Here is a 20,922-nt window from a genome sequence, read left to right on the forward strand (position 1 = left end):
GTGAGTAGCAGGTGTGGTTAGCTCCTCTCTGCACTGTACCTCCTCCATGTGTGGGATAGTGAACCAGAGGCTAGACCCCTGAGCAGAACCTGTTTACTGAACTTAAGTTGGGAGGTGGGATGTTGAAGTAGCCATCGGTAGTCCTCTGTTGACATTTGTGAGCATGTTCACACTCTATGGGAGCAAAGACAGTGACACTTCATGGAGAAGTATGCCTGTTAGTCCCTCTTTTGCCCTCCCACTCCCTCAGAAGAAGTTGTCAGGGAGTTCTTTGCCTCCTTTCACATGTCTAAATATCCTCTGTAAACACAGTGGCTCCTAGGAGCTTGATTGGAGAAGGTCAAGGTTTAAGCTGACCACATGCCTCAGCATGGTGGGGCACAGTGGAGCCAAGATGGGGAGAGGAAGGTGTGGGCATAGGGTGTGGGAATAGGCACAGGGATAGGTAGTAGGAGATATGGAATACAGAGATAGGGTATAGGGGTGGGGCAAGGGAAGGGAGTTGTGGAAACGGTGCAGTGATGGGGTGCAGGGACCTAGGACATGGGGACATGCAGTGTAGGGATGGGATGTGAGGATGAGATTGGGGAGAGAGGTGTGGGGACAGAGTACAGAGATGGGCCTGGTAATGGGGCATAGGGACTGGGTGTGGGGATAGAGCAGGGAGAGGGGGTATGGGGACAGTGTGGGAGGATGGGGAGAGACATGGAGTGCAGGGATGGGATGAGGTGGGGAGAGGGGACATAAGGACAGTGTGCAGAAATAGGGTGCAGGGGACCGGGATATGGGATACTAGGCACGGAGGACGGGCCCAGGCCTACTGCTGCCATTTCTAGTCACACAATGCAGTTTTTCCCAGAGTTAACTTGGCAGCCATTGTGCGGTTGAGCTATTTTATGTTGGTGCTCAGAGACACACAGCTGTCTCAGCTTTCCATTACCTAACGTTAGTGCCTGGCAGCACTAGATGGTTGTGGCAGCCACAGTCTCTGCCAAAGCTAAACACGTGTCTGGTCTCTTTTTTTGTTTGTTTGTTGTTGTTATCACTAGACAAGAGCCCATAGAGTTTGCCTGCCCTAGTGGGTTGTGTGTGTTTTAAATTTACCTTTCTGCTCTATTATAGTTATGTGTGCACATAGTGGCAAAGAGCATTGGTACTGAAAGGCTGATAATAAAACATACCAAGTCCTCTCTACCTTCCATAAGAGCTTAAGCAGATTCTTAGTTTTAAAGGGCAAAGTACATTTATCTTTAACACCTATGCTTCTAGACTAGCAGTTTCTGAGTGACTGGCATCAGTTATGCCTGGGCATTCTCATTGTTTATGCACTGCATGTTCCATGCCCAGTGGCTGCAAATGGGCAGTGTGAGCTAGGCCACTGCCCATTCTCTCTGTGTGTCTGAGGCCAAATGGTGCACGTGGGCACAGGCCAATCACCACCTTCTGCCTAGAGCCAGACCTCAGGCCTCCTGAGAAAAGGGCATGGGCCCTGACTTTAGTCCTCAGTGAGGTAGGGGAGCCTTGGTGCTGTGTTGGGCTTTACAGGCATTTCCTGCTGTTATCCACATAAATGTCTCGGGGCCCTTGAGGCAGATCCCTCCCAGCCTTGTGTCCCTCCCCATGGTGGGTGAGTCTCCTGATGTGAGGCAGCATGTAGGGAGCCTATGTATGCAGGGTGACCGAGCACCCATGTCTGCAGTTCTTCGAGGGCAAGGAGCTGCGCCTGAAGCAAGAGTACTTTGTGGTGGCTGCCACTCTGCAGGACATCATCCGCCGCTTCAAGTCTTCCAAGTTTGGCTGCCGGGACCCCGTGAGGACCAACTTCGAGACATTTCCAGACAAGGTGTGTGCATACATAATGACGGAGCATGGGGCCATCACAGGGTGTGTGTGTAGCATGTTCCCTCTCAAGATGGGCGTGGCAGGGGGAGGGAGGTGACACGATAGCACCTTTGCTGTGGCTTCTCCTTCCCCATCATGGGACCACACCTGCCTTCCTCCCTTCCCAGGCAGGACAGGCAATGTGGAGGGGAGTGGGCAGTGAGGAGAGGAACAGGTAAAATGTCCTGTGGATAGAGCAGGTTCTGCATAAAAAAAAAAAAAAAAAAAAAACCTTACTGTTGTCAAGTTGCATCCAACTCATAGCTACCCCTCCTTGGGTTTCTGAGGCAGTATCACTATGGAAGCAGCCTGCCCCATCTTCCTTCTGAGGAGTGGTGGTGGGTTTGAACCACCAACCTTCTGGTTAGCATTCACATGCCTTAGGCACTATGCTACCAGAGGTTCTGCATTTGTTGTTGTTGTTGTTGTTATGTGCCGTCGAGTCGGCCCCGACTCATAGCGACCCCTCCTTGGGTTTCCGAGGCAGTATCACTACGGAAGTAGGATTGCCCAACCTTCCTTCCGAGGAGTGGCTGGTGGGCTTGAACCGCCAGCCGTCTGGTTAGCAGGCAAGTGTCTTAGCCACTATGCTACCAGAGCTCCTGAGGTTCTGCATAGGCCATTATAAAATGAAGACTCCATATCCTAGTGGAAAGGAACACTCAGTCAGGGATGAATGACTGTTGCCAGAGAGCCCTCCACAGGGGAGGAGAGGAGCCAGCAAAGGCCTTCCCAGCACTCCTGCCCACTGGCCCTGGCTGTCCCCTCACCCCATCCCTTGAGACTCTTGCAGCTTCTGCTTCTGGGAAGTCTTTTTCAGTGTCTTTGCTATCATCGCCAATTCCTGGCAGTGTTGTTACAGCTCATCCATACACCTGCAAAGAAGGGTGCTGCCCTTCTAACCTTGGCACCCCCAGCTTGTACTCACTGCCCCCACCAGCGGGTGCTGAGGGAAGGCCTTCTTGTCAATTCCAGGTGGCCATCCAGCTGAATGACACCCACCCAGCCCTCTCTATCCCAGAACTCATGCGAATCCTGGTGGATGTGGAGAAGGTGGACTGGGACAAAGTAAGTGCTAAAGAGAAGGGCACATAGGACTGATAGTGTTCTTTGCAGACCTGGACATGTCAGGGGGTCATGGTGTTCTCTGTACACCTGGGCATGTGTGTGGGGTAACAGTGTTCTCTGCAGACCTGGATGTGTGTGTCAGGGGTAACACTGTTCTCTGCAGACCTGGAAATTTGTGAAGTCAGTCTTCTCTACAGACTTGGATGTGTATGTAAGATGACACAATTCTCTGCAGTCCATTGAGCCTATCCAAATAACAATTATGAATGGCTCACCTTATCTTTGGAAACTGAGATAAGTATGTCCCTGTAACCATAGGAGAAATAGATGGAAATTGCCTCTGGAAACAAGAGTGGCAGGCAAAGAAGGTCATTCAGAGAGCTTCTAGTCTTTCTCCTTTGTGTCAGGAGACATTTAGTAAGAACAGGTATGAGGAGGGAGAAGAGTGATTGTTTGAAGGCAAGGAAAGGGTTCTGACACTTCTTTGGGCTTCTCACGTATGAGTCTCATCTTAGTATTCATGATAAAAAGCAGACAGTATTAAGTTTCAAATAAACGCATATTTTATATATTTATAAGTTTGTTCTCATGGCTCAGCTCATTTTGGTCCTACGTTTTTTAATATAGTGAGATTGTCTCAACCCAGCTTTAGCTAAATCCATTTGTAAACCCATAATTATTTTACCCTGTTGCAGAAAACCAGGCCTTTCAGGTTTCTGGGAGTGTACTACTTGAGTGAGGCTGCCTCAAGGTAGGTGGCACCATGCAAGTCTCTTCTCCTGGCCAATGACCAGCAAAGGGTAGGGTGCATGGGAAACCCCTTGTTCTCCTGTAGTAATGACTGTAGGCTGCAAAGGCAAGCTAGTGGAAGTAGAAAGCAGCGGAGTGATCTGTTTTGTTTACCCACAAAAAATGATTTGAAAAGGAAAATTTAAAAAGTGCTTCCCAGGTAGTAAGGGTGAGCGTTTTTGGTAGGTTTGTACATGCATATGTATTGAATCACGATGTAAACTTGCTTCTTTATATGGCCATGTCAGAGGGCGAAGAACAGTGGATTCATGGTTGATTTGGGCAGCCCTAGATGAGCCCTGGGAATGAGCATAGGAATACGTGGCATCTTTCTTGGAGTCTGAACATTGATCACCAGACCTTCGTCTTGCCTAGGCTTTTTAGCAACAGAGCTACTTATTTCTAAATAGAACACAATGGAATACTCTTTGGAAAAAATGTTTTTAATTATTTTTTTTTGTACTTAAATAACTTTTTTAAAAAAATTTTAAATCAACTTTAACTTTGTTGTATTGGATGCTGTTGAGTTGTTTCTAACTCATTGTGACCCCGTGTGACAGAGTAGAACTGCCCTGTAGGATTTTCTTGGCTATAATGTTTATGGAAGCAGATTATCTGATCTTTCTCCTGTGGAGTGCCTGGGTAGTTTCAAACTTTCAGTCTTTGGGTTAGCAGCTGAGCACTTAACTGTTACACCACCAGGCCTCCTTTAAGTGGTCCTTTTGTTTATTCCAGGCCTGGGAAATTACCAAGAAGACCTGTGCATATACCAACCACACAGTGCTGCCTGAGGCCTTGGAGCGGTGGCCTGTGTCCATGTTTGAGAAGCTGTTGCCACGGCACTTGGATATCATCTATGCCATCAACCAGAGGCACCTGGACGTGAGCATCTGCCCATTCTCTGGGGCCTTGCCAAGGCCTTCCTTGTCCCCCATGGTGACCTGTGAGAGGAGAAGCCCATGTCCTCTAGAGTATGGAATGGGAAGGTGGTGTTGTCACTCTACAGCAATGTGGTCTGGTTTCCCTGTGGAGACCCCGTATTTGAGGGTTTGTGTATTCAGCCCCTTTTAAAATGTCATCATCCTTGAGCAAGAGTTAGGTGTAAGTGTGCTTTTCTGGAAAATCTGAAGACCTCCATCCATGGACATCATAGTGGCATTTGGGTGCTTGAGAAACAAAGCACTCTGTTTTTTCTCTGTGCTCCACACAGAGGGTAGTGGTATAAGAATGGAGAGGACTGAGAATTCAGATATAATTATAGTTCACTTTTTTTTGTTTAAATTTTTATTGTGATTTGGATGAAAGTTTACAGAGCAAATTCATTTTCCTTACAGCAGTTCACATATTGACTGTAATCTCCCACAATGCAACATCTCTCTTCCCAATTCCTTCCCATAGCTACCTCTTTTCTGAGTCTTTCCCTCCTATGCACTCCTGCTCCCTGAGCTGTCTCCCTGTGCATACACACCCCTCCTATACTCCCATGATTGATCTTTCCAAGGGGTGTATCTATCTAATGTAAATATTCAGCTTAAATGCCTGTCTTTTGTTTGGTTGTAAGTCACAAAAGTGGGTTCAATTCCAGACCTGAATGTAGCTAGGGGCCATAGTGTCAGTGGTTCCACCAGGCTCTATCAGAGCAGCAAACCTGGTCCCTTTTTTGTTTTTTATGATTTTGAGTGTTGTTCCACATTGTTCTCCCATTCTATCCAAGATTTCCTACATAGATTCCCCTCCAAGTGGTTGACAGTTGTAGCTGGGCACCATCTAGTTCTTCTGGTCTCATAGTCATATAGGCTGAGGATCACTTGGTGATCCTCAGTCCCTTAGACTAATTGTTTCCATGTGTCTTTGGTTTTCTTCATTCTTCTTTGCTTTGGATGAGGAAAGACCCATCGTTGGCATCTAGATGGCCACTTGCAAGCTTTTAAGATCCCAGTCACTACATGCCAAAGTAGGATGTGTAACAACGTTTTCATGTAGCGTGTTATGCCAGTTGTGCTTGATGTCCCCTGCAACCATGGTCCCAAGCCCACAAGTCCAGCTACTCGCTCCCTCCGGGTAGCTGGCTATAGTCAAGAAGTGACTAAAATCTTGTCCCTTGTCAGTGCTACTGTATACCTAGAAATTCTTACAAAGCATACATATACACTTGTAGAAACATTGTTTGCCAACCTTGTACATGGTCATGGGCATACTCCCCACTACATAGACATAGTTCAGCCTGTCTACCCATCTATCCACCCATAGATCACTGTTTTCCATCACTGACAATGCAGTGCTGTAGGTACAAAAGGATTCATCCTTGTTGTCTGTACCTCCTGTGTACCACTCCATGTCTTCTTCTTCCTCAACGCAGTACTGTGTGTACAAAAGAGTTCATCTTTGTTGTCTGTACCTCTCATGCACCTCTCCATGTCTTCCTCTTCCTCAGTGCCACCAAGTTAATCACTCATATTTGGTACATTGCTCTTCCCTTCACCCAAACCAATACCTGTATCTACCTATCTAGCAGTGTTCCCTCTCCTCCCCTTCCACCCCTAGTAACCAACAAAGAAAATTTCCTTCCATATATAAATCTTTCCTTGATGTTTTACAATAATGGACTAATACAATATTTGTGCTTCTGTGATTGACTTATTTCACTCAGCATAATGTCCCTGCAAAAACGGCAAGGAGGCCACATGTTCTGACCTCCTCTAACCCTACAAGGGGAAGGCAGGATTACCAGCAGTAATCCAAGGCCTATTACTGCAAGGCCAGACATGCTGCCTCCCTCCAGCCCTTTCACCAACCGTTCCTCCCAAGGCACCCACCACCTCTCTCCTGGGTTCGATAATTCACTGCAGTGGCCACACAGAACTCACAGATTATGGGGTTTATTAGGGAAGCACCAGGCTACAACTCAAGTCCAGGAAGAACGCTCAGTCTCTCTCCCAGCCCACCGTCCCTCAGCCAAGAGTCTCTCACAGTCTCTTTTCCAGCAGTGCTGGTCCCTCGGTGTCTCACTCAGTGATGCGTGTCTCTTGCGGCTCTTTCCCAGCAGCACGTGTCTCTTTCAGGGGTGCATGTCTCTTTCGGCAGCATGTCTTCCTCCACCAGCAGTCAGAGAGAGTTCTGCCTCCAGGAGGCCTCCTTTTGAGCCCGGAAGGGTGGTCAAACTAGCCAATCACAGTATCAGAACTCTAAGCATGTGTGAGAGAGTGGGAACCTCCCAGAACATTGTATTGTGCCACGCCCAACAGAAATAACCCAGGTGGACGACTTTAAAATCAGGATCTCCTCAGTTGCTAATAGCAATTCCCACCTTGGAGTTTACAAAGACTTATGGGTAGAAAAGCCACACTAAGTAATTTACTACACCGCAGTCCCCCAAGTTCATCCACGTTATGTGGTATTCTGAAGATTCTACGTTTTTCTTTATGGTTTTATAGTGTTCCATTGTTGTATGTATCATAGTTTGGTTATCCATTCTTCTGTTGATGGGCACCTAGATTGTTTCCATCTTTTTGCTATTGTAAATAGTGCTGCAATGAACATGAGTGTACATACATCTGTTCTTGTCCTGACTCTCACTTCTTTAGGATATCTACCTACTAATGGAATTTATAGCTCACTTTTTAACACTTTATTGAAAAAAGTAGCTCTTCTTCCTTGTCAAAATGTGGTTATATCTATATCAGAAATAACCGCCTGGGCTAACAGAGGCAGCAGTATAGTCTTTTTCTCATGAGTCAAATGGTACTTCTTTCTTCCCAGCTGGTCCTCTTGTCTTCCCCTCATAGAGCAGCACTGAGAAACCTTAGACCAGGCTTTCCCTGCTGAGGCCCCTCTGGAGTTTGAGCGACAGCACTGAATATCTGAGTGCAGTGTGGGTGCTGTGGCTTCTGGCCTTTCCAAAGGGAGCAGGACCTCCCAGGCTGTGGCAGGCGCTCACCTGGCCCCTAGGAGCTCCGGATGCTAGACTGCTCTAAACTCTGTCTTATACAGCACGTTGCAGCCCTGTTCCCAGGTGATGTGGATCGTCTGCGGAGGATGTCTGTGATCGAGGAGGGGGACTGCAAGAGGATCAACATGGCACACCTGTGTGTTATTGGGTCCCATACTGTCAACGGTGTGGCCAAGATCCACTCGCAGATTGTGAAGCAGTCTGTGTGAGTGTCCATGACCTCCATACTGCCTCTTCCTCAGGCTGTGAACACATGCACAGGTCAGGTAACAGGCTCAGGGTGGTCCTGGAGAGGCAGTTCCTCTGCGTTCCCTGCATCTTTGGTCCACCCAGGCAGAGTTCTGGCATCTGGAGCCTAAGTGTGTGGACTTCACTTTTTGCGGGGAGCATTGGAACAGAGGCTGTGGCCCTTGGTGTGGGTGGAAGGGGCAGAGGCTCTGGCCAAGGCTGCTGGTGGCCTTTTGTCTGATTGTCCCTGTATTTCTGGTGCTGGTCGGGGGCTTTGCTTCATCCCCACAACAGATTCAGAGTTGGGTGTCCTGTTGTACTGATGAGGAAACTGAGCCCAGGCTTCTTGAGCTCTAAAGCTTATATGCCCTAAATGGTCTTCACTGGAGGCTGTGTCCATTAGATGACAATGATGTGGTCTGCCAAGCACCAGCCCTAACAATGTGAGGGACAGCCGGCACAGGCAGAGCCACATAGTGAAAGCTCTGAAAGGAAGGCAGTGTGAGCACTATCTGGACATCTCAGTGTTCTTAACTGGTTTGAGCTCTTTAAGGAATAAACCTAAAACACTGAGCTTTAGGGTCTTCAGGACATTTCATTAAAAGGTCCTTATATCTATTGCTCATCAAATTCAGAACAAAGCATTTGTGACTTTGATCTGTCTTTTGTATCTTTAGATTTAAAGACTTTTATGAGCTGGAGCCAGAGAAGTTCCAGAACAAAACCAATGGAATCACACCCCGCCGGTGGCTCCTGCTGTGCAACCCTGGGCTAGCTGACATCATTGTGGAGGTGAGAGTCAGAGCTCACTTTTGTTCTTGCTTGGTCACTGAGTCTGACAGGAAACGTACTGCAGGGACACCGTGGACAGAATTAGGCAACTGATTGGCCTCTAAGCAGGCATCATCATCCCTTTGCTGGGGCTGCCAGACAGGGGCCTCCACCTGCACACATGATGCCAGTGGCAACTCCTGGACATGTCTTGGGCGTGGAGTGTAGGGTCAGTCGGCAGGTCAGTGAAGGCATCCAGAAGCCATGTCTGGGCTCCAGGAATGAGCTTGAGGGGACCACTAGGCAGAGCGGAACAGTCACATGTATGAAAAAGGACAGCTGTGTTTGCTTGGGGACTGTAAAGCAGAGACACATTTGCTCATGCACTTTTCACAGATGACTTCAGTCAAGAAGGACATATCTAGACTGGTGGCTGTGAGGGTGATATCCAGTCCTCAGATGCTCACATACCAGTGCATGGTACATGTGGTGGCATCCTGAGAACATGGTACCTAAGAGCTTGTCAAGGGAGATTGCCTGATCTGAGGCTGTGTGTGTGTGCATGCTCATGTGTACATATATATCGACATATTTGTGCACATGGAAGTGTGTGCATGAGTGCAAGAGAGTGCTCTGTGAGCATGCATATGTGTGCGTGGATATATGTACATGTAGGAGTATGTGTGTAGGTGTGGGTAGGCATGTGTGGATGCATGCATATGCATGTGTATGTGTATGTGTGTACAAGTGGAAGTGTGTAGTGAATGTGCATGCATGCATAGGTATATATGTGTGTATGTACATATGCATCCTAGAAGCCTTCCTGAGAACAGGGCAGTGAAGTTGAGACCTGGGGCATATAAAGAGGGTACCAGCAGTCGTGTCCTAGGTGGAGCGAATTTCTAGTTGAAGGGCCTCCCAAAGGGAGGTAATACATCCAAGGATCAGAAAGACAGATGTAGCTTCGGTGCAAAGGACAAGGTAGGGCAGATTCTGAGGAGATGCTGGCAACACAGCTAGGGTATTTGTGGACTAGCTTAGGTATTTTTCTCTTTGCCCTTAAGTTAGCAACAAGAGGTCCTAAACAGTAGGTAATCAATGAGATTACCATTTTGAGGTAGATGTGTGGAGGTAGAGGGGTGTGGTGGGAATGGTCATGAGAAGATGAAAGGGTAGATGGGTACAGCAAGGGTAGCCATAGGGAGGTGGAAGAACATGTAGGAATAGTCACAGGGAAGTGGAATGGCATGATGGGTAGGCACAGGGTAGTGAGGAGGACTCAGTGTCACACTGCTCCAGGTATGTGGCCTGCCATGTCAAGGTGTAGGGGATGGTATCACATGCTAATTGGGAAACCCAGGAGGGGACTGATGTACAGGAGGTTCCTAAGTGGGGTATAGACTCTTACATGTGAAGGACAGGAAAGCATACAGGTATAAGTGTCTGAAGACTCCCAGACTCTGGGTGCCCAGGGAGGGGTTGGTTAGTGGTCCAGGAAGTCTGTTGTGGATGGTGTTTCCTGTAGAGGTGGTATGTAGCAAGAGGACAGCATGCCTGTGGGGTAGCTAGAAGAGGTGGGTCTGACAAAGAGGAGCAGAGTAGAGAGTAACAAGACTGGGAAGCTGAGGGCTATGCTTCTGGAGTCACGTCCAGTAATGGGTAGAAACACATGTCCCCTTTACTCTTCTAGAAAATTGGGGAAGGATTCCTTACTGACCTGAGTCAACTGAAGCAGCTGCTGCCCTTGGTCAATGATGAAGCTTTCATCAGGGATATGGCCAAGGTCAAACAGGTGAGTCTTGCACATAGAGCCATGTCTTCACCAAGCTACTTCCTGGGGTGCCTGTGTAAGCCCACCTTATCATTGAATGGGTGGGCATATCAGTACTCAGAGTACCCCTATGTCCTGGGTCCATGCCTCACTCAGGCTTTTGCCAGATGGAGAACCTGGGAGGGAACTGATGCCCCTAAGTTAGCAACAGGAAGTCCTAAACAGGAGGTACTCAATGATAGTACCATTTTGAGGTGGATGTGTGGAGGTGGAGGGGTGTGGTGGGTGTAGCTTTTGCCTGAGTCCTGCTGTAGACCTCAAGGCTCTTTCCAGGCTTGACTTCCTACCACTACCAGTATTTTGTAGAAGGGGATTATCATGGGTGATACCATGGGAGAGATTTGCAAATATCTAATCATAGCTCTCCCCAGTTGGATCACAGCATCTCCAGCAGCAGCTAGACTCTGTTGAGAGTTGGCCTGTAATCTCACCCTCAGCAAAAAAGTCCAATGTTAATTGTTTGGAACCTTTTAAGCAAATTCATGGAAACTAACAGAGAAACCATGGACAGAACTGCTGTAGCTCTTACTGCGCAGATGGGCACCAAGGGTGCCATTGAGGCTCCTGGTCCTCTGCGTTGCCATGCTTCCTCTCCCATGCCTCCTCAGAGTGAAGGGCCCAGAAACAGTCCTTCATTCTAGATCCTTGCTATGTCTGGCCCCCTGCTCTTTCCCAGACTGCCTCCAGCCCATTCACATCCTTTTCTTGTCCAACAAGTCTTCAGTTCTCCAGCTTTATAGCTCCTGGTTCAGGTCTGTTGTCAGCACCACCTTGTGTGTATCTGCCCACAGTGCTAGTGCTCATATCACAATCCCCACACCCTCCTTAGCAGCAGCTGGCTGACCTTCCTGAATGTGCTTCTTAGGCTGTGGTTTCCCCCACAAAGCAAAACTTTGTAGGGTCTTAGAAGTCTGTATTTTGAGCAGCATCATGAAGTGGTCTCCATTAGCTGTATAGCCCATCTTTTCTATTGACTCTCCCTAGGAAAACAAGCTGAAGTTTTCTGCCTTCCTGGAGAAGGAATACAAGGTGAAAATCAATCCTTCCTCTATGTTTGATGTGCATGTGAAGAGAATCCACGAGTATAAGCGCCAGCTGCTGAACTGCCTGTACATTATCACTCTGTATAACCGTGAGTGGTCCTGCCAGCCACCCCACCCCTTCTGTTAGCTGTCATTGTTCTCTAAACATCTGGTGAGCACACACCTCGTGCCCAGGTCCTGGGCCCTGCTCTCTGCAATTGGGGCATGTGGGCAGGGATGACACTGCATAACTAGTCTATCTGTGTACCCAGTGCCAGAGCAGGACCACAGAAGAGACAGGTGAGCTCTCGGCTTCTAACTCTGCTGGGGTGTTGCCTGAAGTGTATGGGGCCCTGGACTGAGGCCTGGAATGGCCACCATGGGCCTAGCTAATAGAGGTGAGACTCCCGCAAGACACTGAGGCACGGTTTTATATTTAGTTTTTATTTTAAATTTAGTTATTATCTCTATTAGGCACATCTTAGGTATTTAGGAAAATTTTGCTTTTTTAAGTATACTTTTTTAAGTATAATGTTTTAAGTATATGTGAATAGACCCAGTTGCCATTGGGTCAGTCCTAACTTACAGTGATTCCATATGGGTCAGAGAAGAACTGTGCTTTTATAGGCTTTTCAGTGGCTGATTGTTTGGAAATACATTGCCAGGACTTTTTACTCAAGTGCCTCTGGGTAGATTTGGACCTCCAGACTTGATAGCAACTGAGCATATTAACCATTTGCACCACACAGGGACGCCAAGAAATAAAATAGTATCCATTAAATTTATTCATGTACCTTAAATTGTTTAGATGGCATCTAATTATGAGAACAAACAGGAATCAAACATCCCATTAAAAGTAAGTACGTTTGGAGCTCTGGTGGTGTAGTGCCTAAGGCACTAGACTACTTACCAGAAGGCTGGCAATTCAAACCCATGAGCCACTGCTCGGAAGGAAGATTAGGCAATCTACTTCTATAGAGATACTGCCTCGGAAACCCAAGGAGGTGTTGTGATGAGTTGGAGATGACTTGATGGCACATAACAACAATAACAACATGTTAGGTTTACAATAATAAAATATTAAAAGAAAATCTTGGTTTTAGGATTTCATATTTTTAATAAAATGAATATTATTTCTGAAAACCAAGGAGTCACAAATACTCTTTTCGAGATACCAAAGCTACTCTTACGAGCATAGAGTCTGCTATTTTAACTAGATAAGGTTCATCCAATCAGTTGGCCAGGTTACTGTCTTCCAAATTTCTTGGCATAGGCAAGTGAGCACTTCTAGCGTTATATCTGTTTATTGAAATATCTTAATTGGTATTTTATCAATTCCTGGAGCCTTAGGTTTAACCAATGCCTTCAGTGCAGCTTGGACTTCTTCCTTCAATACTATCAGTTCTTAATCATACGATACCTTCTGAAATAGTTGGAAGACAGCTGTGTGGTGATCTGACTGGAAGAGATCCCTGTGCATGCCCATTCTAAAGAAAGGATCTAACAGAATGAGGAAATTATTGAACAATATCATTAATATAAGTTAAATTTTGCTGAAGATAATTAAAAAATGGCTATAGCAGTACAGCAACAGGGAATTGCCAAAAATTCAAGCTGGATTCAGAAGAGTATATAGAATGAGGGATATCTTTGCTCTTATCAGATGGATCTTGGCTGAAAGCAAAGAATACCAGAAAGATGTTTACCTGTGTTTTATTGACTATACAAAGGTATTTGACTGTGTAGATCATAATAAATTATGGATAACTTGGTGTTTTGGTTACCTAGTGGCCCTGACAGGTATACACCATAAATGGGATGGCTTTAACAAACAAGAGTTTATTCTTTTACAGTTTTGAAGGATAGAAATCTGAGTTCAAAGTGCCAAGCTCTAGGGGCTGGGTGGAAAGCCCCTCAATCTTGGGCTTCAGCTCTGCCTCCTGTTCCCAGCCCACTGAAGCTGGAGGCTTTTCTTCACTCAGACAGCTACTGGCTGCTGAAGGTGACAAACCCAAGGTCAACAAGTACAAAGGCACAGTCCCAATGTTACCAAACAACATTGCAGGCCACTAATTCAAGTCGAGAAGAAGTTCCAAGATTGGCAGGGAAACATGGCTGAACAATGACTCAGCTACATGCAGGGTTCAAATGTGCCAAAAAGCTGGAGACCTTCCTCAAAGTTGCTTCTTATATACTGGAAGCAGCCCACATCCCTAAAGCAGCTACACAGCTGCTCCAGTAGATTCCACCATGGAGTTAATTACCAATCTCACCATGGGGGAATAACTAGAGCCAGCTGCCCAGCCACTCAACCAGGCCCAGCCAAGTTGACATACAACCTTAACACATGGTGAAGAATGGGAATTCTGGAACACTTGATTGTCCTAATGTGGAACCTGTACATAGACCAAGATGCAGTCATTTGAACAGAATAAAAGGATACTGCATGGTTTAAGGGAGCTCTGGTGGCATAGTGCCTAAGGCATTTGACTGCCATCAAGAAGGCTGGAGATTTCAAATCCACCAGCCACTCCTCAGAAGGAAGGTTGGGCAATCTACTTCTGTAGTGATACTGCCTTGGAAGCCCAAGGAGGGGTTGCTATGAATTGGATTCGACTCCACAGCAATGGTTGCATTTTGGTTGCATGGTTTAAAATCTGAAAAAGTATGTGTCAATTCTGTATTTGTAATTCAGTCTGTACAGGGAGCAAATAATTGGAGAAGCTGGACTGTATGAAGAACAAGGCATCAGGATAGGAGGAAGACTTACTACAATCTGCATTATGTCAAAAATGACACAACTTTGCTTGCTGAAAGTGAAGAGGAATTGAAGCATTTACTGATGAAGATCAGAGGCAACAGCCTTCAGTATGTATTACACCTGAGCATAAAGGAAACAAAAATCTTCACAACTGGACCAATAAGTAACATCATGATAAATGGAAAAAGATTGAAGTTGTCATTTTACTTGGATCCACAATCAATGCCCATGGAAGCAGCAGTCAAACTATCAAATGACATATTGCATTGGGTAAATCTGCTGCAAAAGGGCTCTTTAAAATGTTAAAAGCACAGATGTCACTTTGAGGATTAAAGTGTGCCTCCTCTAAGCCACGGTATTTTCAGTTGCCTCATATGTGTTACAATTAGTAAGAAAGACTGAAGTAGAATTGATGCTTTTATTTTATGGTATTGTCAAAGAATATTGAATATAAAATTGACTGCTAGAAGATCAAACAAATCTGTCTTGGAAGAAGTAGAGCCAGAATTCTCCTTAGACACAAAGATGGTGAGACTTTGTTTCAAGTACTTTGGACCAATACCTAGAGAAAGATACCATGCTTGGTAAAGTAGTGGGTCAACGAAAAAAAGGCGAGACCCTTAAGAGGATGGATTGGCACAGTCACTACAACAATGGGGCACAAACATAGCAACAGTTGTGAAGATAGTAGCATTTCATTCTGTTGTACATAGGGCTGCTGTGAGTTGGAACTGGCTTGATGGTGCCTAACAACTATAGGGCTCATCTAGGTGCAAGAATCTGACCCCTCTGAGAAATAATGTAATATGGTAGATGCCATTTTTATGGTGAGCCCCTACCCTCAGTCCCCTGGGTACTAGGACAGTGCAGCAGCTCAGTGATGAGTGTGACCCCTCCCCAGGAACAGTAGTTACATAGTCACTTGGCAGTAGCTAATGTCATATGACGTAAACCTTTATTTTTTTCCTTGCCCTGGTTTTCTTTTACAGGTGTATGTTCTGAATTTTTCTTCATCATTTTCCTCTATAATGTCCCCTTTTGGATTTGCATTTATAAATAACCATGAGAGTAGCTCCTAACCCTTTCCTCCACTCCACCACCCACTTCTCAGCCAACAGTATCATCTTATTTTAGTGTTTACCTTTGTGTTTTCTAACATGTTTACATTTCTGACATGTTAGGTTTTTTTGTCTTTCTTAGGGAATCAAGTTTTTTTTTCTTTATTTTTATCACGGTATGTATCTATATGTAATAAAACAATTATCAGTTCTTCAATTTTTTTCCAGCAATTTCTGCATGCATAATTCAGTGACACTGAAGATATTCATCATATGGTACAAACGTTACCACTATCCTTTTCCACATTATTAGATGTTCCACATCCTTAACAGAAACTCATTGTCCCCTAAACAGTTACTCTCTCACCCTCTTTCCATGACATCCATGGAAACCACTAATAAAGTTTGGTCTTTATATATTTGTTTATTCTAGATATTTCATTTAAGTGATATTATATAGTATTTGGACTTTTGCTAATGACTTATTTCATTCAACATGTTTTCAGGGTTCATCTATGTTATAGATTGTACCAGTATATCATTTTTCATTATAGTTTAGTAATATTCCATTATATGTATATACCATATTTTGTTTATCAATTCATGATGGACACTTAGGTCATCCCCACCTGTTAGCTATTGTGAAAAGTGAACAAGTTTCTGTTTGTGTTCCTGCCTTCATTTCTTACGGGTATATATCTAGGATAGGGATTGCTGGGTATAGTAATTCTGTATTCAACTTTTTGAAGAACTGCCAAACTGTTCTACACAGTATACCATTTTACATTCCAACCAGCAGTGAATGAGGGTTCCAATTTCTCCATATCCTTGCCAACATTTGTTACTTTCCGTTTTTTTTTTTTTTCATAGCTATTCTAGTGGTGGTGAGCTGGGTTTCGCACTGTGGTCTTGATTTCTATCTTCTTGATGACTAGTGACTCTGATCATGTTGTTAGAAGAGACCAGTCACTAGAAAAGGATACCATGCTGGGTAAATTGGAGGGTCAGTGAAAAAGGGAAAGACCCGCAGCGAGATGGATTGACACAATAACAGCAATGATGGGCTCAAGCATGGCAACAATTATGAGGATAGTACAGGACTGGGTATTGTTTTGTTCTTGTGAATATAGGGTTGCTCTGAGTTGTGACTGACTCAGTGGCACCTAACAACAATACTAGTGAAGGAGCCTGGGTGGCACAAGCAATTTGTGACCAGCTGCAAACTTAAAGGTTGGCAGTTTGAACCCACCCAGCAGCTCCATGGAAAATAAAGCTTGGATAACTGCTTCTGTAATGACTTAAAGCTATGAAAACCCCATGGAACAGTTCCATTCCATACACATAGTTTTGCCACGAGTCAGGGACTGACTCAACAGCAGCTAACAACAGCAATTAATGAAGTCCCTGGGTGGTAGAAAAGATTTGTGCTTGATTACTAACCTAAGGGTTGGCTATTCGAACCAACCAGTAGCACCATGGAAGAAAGGCCAGGTGATAGGTGATGCTCCTATAAAGATTCCAGTCAAGAAAAATCCTATGGAGTAGTTCTACTCTGCATACATGGGGTTACTATGAATGGGAATTGACTCAATAGCGACAGTTTTATTATTTTATTTTTTCTTAATGACTAATGATTTTGATCATCATTTCATGGTTTTTCAAATAATATCTTACTGTGTTTCCAGTCAAGGTTTACACAGCAGTTTAGGTTTGACAATTTCTACACAAGTTGTTCAGTGACATTGGTTACATTTTTCACAGTGAATGAACATTGTCATTATTTCTGTTTAGTTGTTGGAGCATGTGACATTTGCACTGTGCTACATCACACTTTTTTCTGTATTTATTTTGGTCAGATAATTCTATTCCATACTTCACTGAATATTAAATTCTTGACTTCACTTTCCTTGGGAGCTCTGGTGGCTGGCATAGTGCCTAAGGCATTTGACTGCTAACCAGGAGGCTGGCCGTTCAAACCCACTAGCCACTCCTCAGAAGGAAGACTGGGCAATCTACTTCCATAGAGATACCACCTTGGAAACCCAAGGAAGGGTTGCTATGAGTCAGAATCAACTCGACAGCAGTGAGTTTGGTTTTGGTTTTGGTTTTTCACTTTCCTTGAGTTTAGGAGTTTCTCTGCTGTCTAAGAGTTGGATGTTGGTGTGAGGCAGTCTCTGACACTGTCTGATTTTCTGTTGCTTGTAAAGGAGTTGCTCCTATTGCCTGTCCTGAGTCTCTGAGGTGTTATCTTGGTGTTGACTTGTAGGTCAGTTTCCTTGATGCTCAGGTTGCTCTTTGAATGTGTTGATTGCTATCTTGTATTATTTCAAGATGGTTTTCCTGAAGTATATTTTATTAAGTCCCCGTCTTTTGGTTTTCTCCTCCTGGGACTCTAGCTGATGCATGATCAATTTTCTTTACCTATCTTCTTGTTTGTTGATTTCCCTTTTTTCTCTCCTCTGTGTCTCCTAGTGTTTGTTCTGTGTTCTCTTCCTTCCTTGGTTCTGTAATCAAGTAGTGCATCTGTGCAGTGGTTTTTCCTTCCTGTGTCTCATGTTCTACTGCTCTTTCTGACTTTCCCCTTGAGGGCTGAGTCTTGGCCCAGTCATCTTCCACAGATATGTGGTGCACGCTAGAAGGTGGGCTTCATTTGTTGTCTGTGGTGAAGTTGTGTGGCGTTAATTTTTATAGTTTGTATTGGAGCAAGTTGGATTGCCCTGGATTGTGAGTAGATTATTCTTGAGGGGTAAGAGGAGCTCCAGGTAAGCTTCTATACTTCACAGCTTTCCTGTTGCAGTGTCAAAGCAATATCTCCTTAAAAAGTAGCCCCTCTTTGGCCACATTGCCTCCATTTATTTCTCCAAGACTAGCCTGGTAAAAAAGACTCTCACCAGCCCTGGCTTTCCTGGCTTCTGTTTGTAGGTTTCTGTCCACAGAATGTCAGAACTGTCCTTTCAAAGACTGGCCCCTTATAGAAGAAGTGCTGTCCAGGTCTGCCCCTGGGTCCTTGGGCTTCCTTTCATGCTACCTCACCTACCCCCAGTCCTTCAGGTGCTCCTACTGCCCACTCCCAGGAGGACAGGAGACCCTTGAACCCTGTGCTGCTGGCAGCCCCTTTGCCCTCTTTCCTGGCACTGTGCAGCTAACCTCCATGTGACACAGCAGTGCTTATAGAATAATAGGAACTTGGATACTTCTCCTCTTTCCTAGTTTTGGTAAAAATATAGTTTTATTTTTACTTTGTTCTTTTTCTATTCTCCTTGATATTTTGTGTGATTTCCAGATGTGGGAAGCTACAAATTAAGAGACAACCATGTTTCTCCTGGAACCAGAAGTCAGTCACATGTTAGAAATAAGCTGTGACTCTATTGTCTGTGGCTGGGTGTCCTGATTCCTTAGTGAGCAGCTAGCCAGGGCTGGCTCTCACCCCCTTTTTGTTTAGCCCACAGCCTGGAACTGAAAATTGCTGACCTGGTGAGGATGACCTTGGTTTGCGGAGGCTGAAACTACCCACCATGCTAGCTTGGGTTCTGAGTCTGCCATGTGGTGGGGCATTCCCAGATTCTGATGGGAAGTATGGGAAGGTGGAAGCAGTTGTCACAGTTCTGATGGGGTGTGTAGAGAGTTGGGGGGGCTTGTGATCCAAGTTCTAAGGGACAGTGTGAGGGATTAGGGTCTTGCCTAACACACCAAGTGCTGAATTCCCCATTATCGCATCCCAAGGCCACCTCTTTGTCTCTCTATGTAGGCAGATTAACATGCCTAAAGCATGGTTTCACATATGAGTGCTGCCTCTTTTGAGGGTGTTGAGTAATGGTACCCACACCCTGGAAGTCAGGTTTGAAGCATTTCCTATGAGACTGCTTGAGAATGCTGTTTGCTAAGAGCAGCAGTACAGGGAGTCCTGGTTGTGCCAGTGGCCCCTGGCCCACCTAGAGGAAGCACAGAGTCAGGGTAGGCAGTCTATCACATGTGTGGCCCCATCACTGACCATAGCTCTGGGTCTTGGTCTTGGGACCTTTGGCCACTGTGAGATGGGGTTTTGGCCACCATGGTGGGTGGCCATGTGGCATTTCCTGCCCTGGGTATCAGAGTGAGTACAGTTTTGGTGCCTCACTGGATCTCCTTTGTCTGCAGGAATAAGGAAAGACCCAACAAAGTCCTTTGTGCCCAGAACTGTCATGATTGGGGGAAAGGTAAGTGATTTCCTCATGGCCCTTGTTTCTAAGATGGGCCCAAACCACTACCCACTCTTTGAAAGGTGACCTGCAAATTTCTCAGTAGGTCAGTAGAACTTAGAACCAGTGGCACAGTGGGTGGGAAGCTGAGGGCATCTGTGTTCCTAGTATGCAGCACTGAATGCAGAAGTTACCTGCCCACATGGCCTGTGGGGTGGAGGAACACCCCACAAAGCCAGTTGGGTGCCTCTCACTTCCACTGACCTGAGGGAGCTTGACAGGACCCTTTGCTATCCAGTAGCCAGACTTGTCCCCAAGAGCTTGCCAAGCCTTCTGCCATAGGTGGGTACAGTCTGTCTGTGTGCTGCCTTTTTCCATGTCACAGGTGAGCTCCTTTGGTGCACCAAGCTGCTATGTTCCAAGTGGATGCAGGTGTAATGTGGCTGCTTTATCCATCAGGTTGGACAACATGGAGCCCAGCTTGCTTTTGTTCTATTTTATTTAATGTAACATACACTTTTGGATTTTTAGAGCTGACATTTTAGTCCTTATAGCTATTAAGGACAAGCAGATTATATCCTTGTGCTCCATCCTCCAGGGCTATGTTTCAACCTCCTGCCACTCCCTCTGCAACTTGGTCATTGTCCAAGAACACAAAGGATCCGCATGCAGCCTATTTCTGCTGGCTGTGCTGATGCAGTGGCCCATAGAGAGTCAGACCAGGGTCCAGCTAGGTGCTGTAGCCCTCAACCCCAGTGTTTTGGTTCTCTAATGTTGCTATAACTGAAATACCACAAATTAACAGCTTTGGCAAACAGAAATTTATATTCTTACATTTTAGGAGGCTAGAAGTCCGAGTTCAAAGTGCCTGCTCTAGGGGTTGGGTGAAAGCCCCTCAACCTTGGTCTTCAGCTCTTCCTCTTGCTCTTGGCTCACTGGAGCTAAAGGTGTCTCTTAAATCAGGCAATTGCTGGCTTCTGAGGCTAACAAACCCAAGGTCCACAAGTAAAATGGCAGTCTCAAGATTATCAGGCAACATGGCAGGCCACTAGTTCAAGTCCAGAAACAGTCCCAAGATCGGCAGGCAACAGACAGGCTGTTGAATGGAGACTCGGCTAAATGCAGGATCCAAGCATGCCAAAAAGCTCGAGGTCTTTCTCAAAGCTTCTTATATACTGGAAGCAGACCACATCTCTAAGGCAGCTGCTCAGCTGCTCACAGCAAATTCCACCATGGAGCTGATTATCAGTCTCATCATGGGGAATAACTACATCCAGCTGCCCAGCCACTCAAACTCAAGCCCAGCCAAGTTAACACACAGCCTTAACTATCACACCGAGGCACATAGCTGGCCAGGGTCCACAGGGTGCTACCATATCGTGCACT

General features: G+C 45.6%; 1 protein-coding gene across 1 annotated transcript in view; it reads left to right on the forward strand.

Annotated features, from left to right (window-relative positions):
- PYGB (glycogen phosphorylase B) overlaps positions 1 to 20,922 on the forward strand; it is a 143,856-nt gene that overhangs the window by 112,098 nt on the left and 10,836 nt on the right. The window contains exons 8-15 of the mRNA XM_007954176.2: positions 1,700 to 1,843; positions 2,857 to 2,949; positions 4,474 to 4,620; positions 7,729 to 7,892; positions 8,593 to 8,707; positions 10,377 to 10,478; positions 11,502 to 11,649; positions 19,496 to 19,554. Of these exons, the coding sequence (XP_007952367.1) occupies positions 1,700 to 1,843; positions 2,857 to 2,949; positions 4,474 to 4,620; positions 7,729 to 7,892; positions 8,593 to 8,707; positions 10,377 to 10,478; positions 11,502 to 11,649; positions 19,496 to 19,554 (972 nt within the window). The remainder of the gene's footprint in view (positions 1 to 1,699; positions 1,844 to 2,856; positions 2,950 to 4,473; positions 4,621 to 7,728; positions 7,893 to 8,592; positions 8,708 to 10,376; positions 10,479 to 11,501; positions 11,650 to 19,495; positions 19,555 to 20,922) is intronic.

Source organism: Orycteropus afer, unplaced genomic scaffold, assembly GCF_000298275.1.
Source record: "Orycteropus afer afer isolate SDZICR_OR568_19922 unplaced genomic scaffold, OryAfe1.0 scaffold00440, whole genome shotgun sequence".
NCBI classification, from domain to species: domain Eukaryota; kingdom Metazoa; phylum Chordata; class Mammalia; order Tubulidentata; family Orycteropodidae; genus Orycteropus; species Orycteropus afer.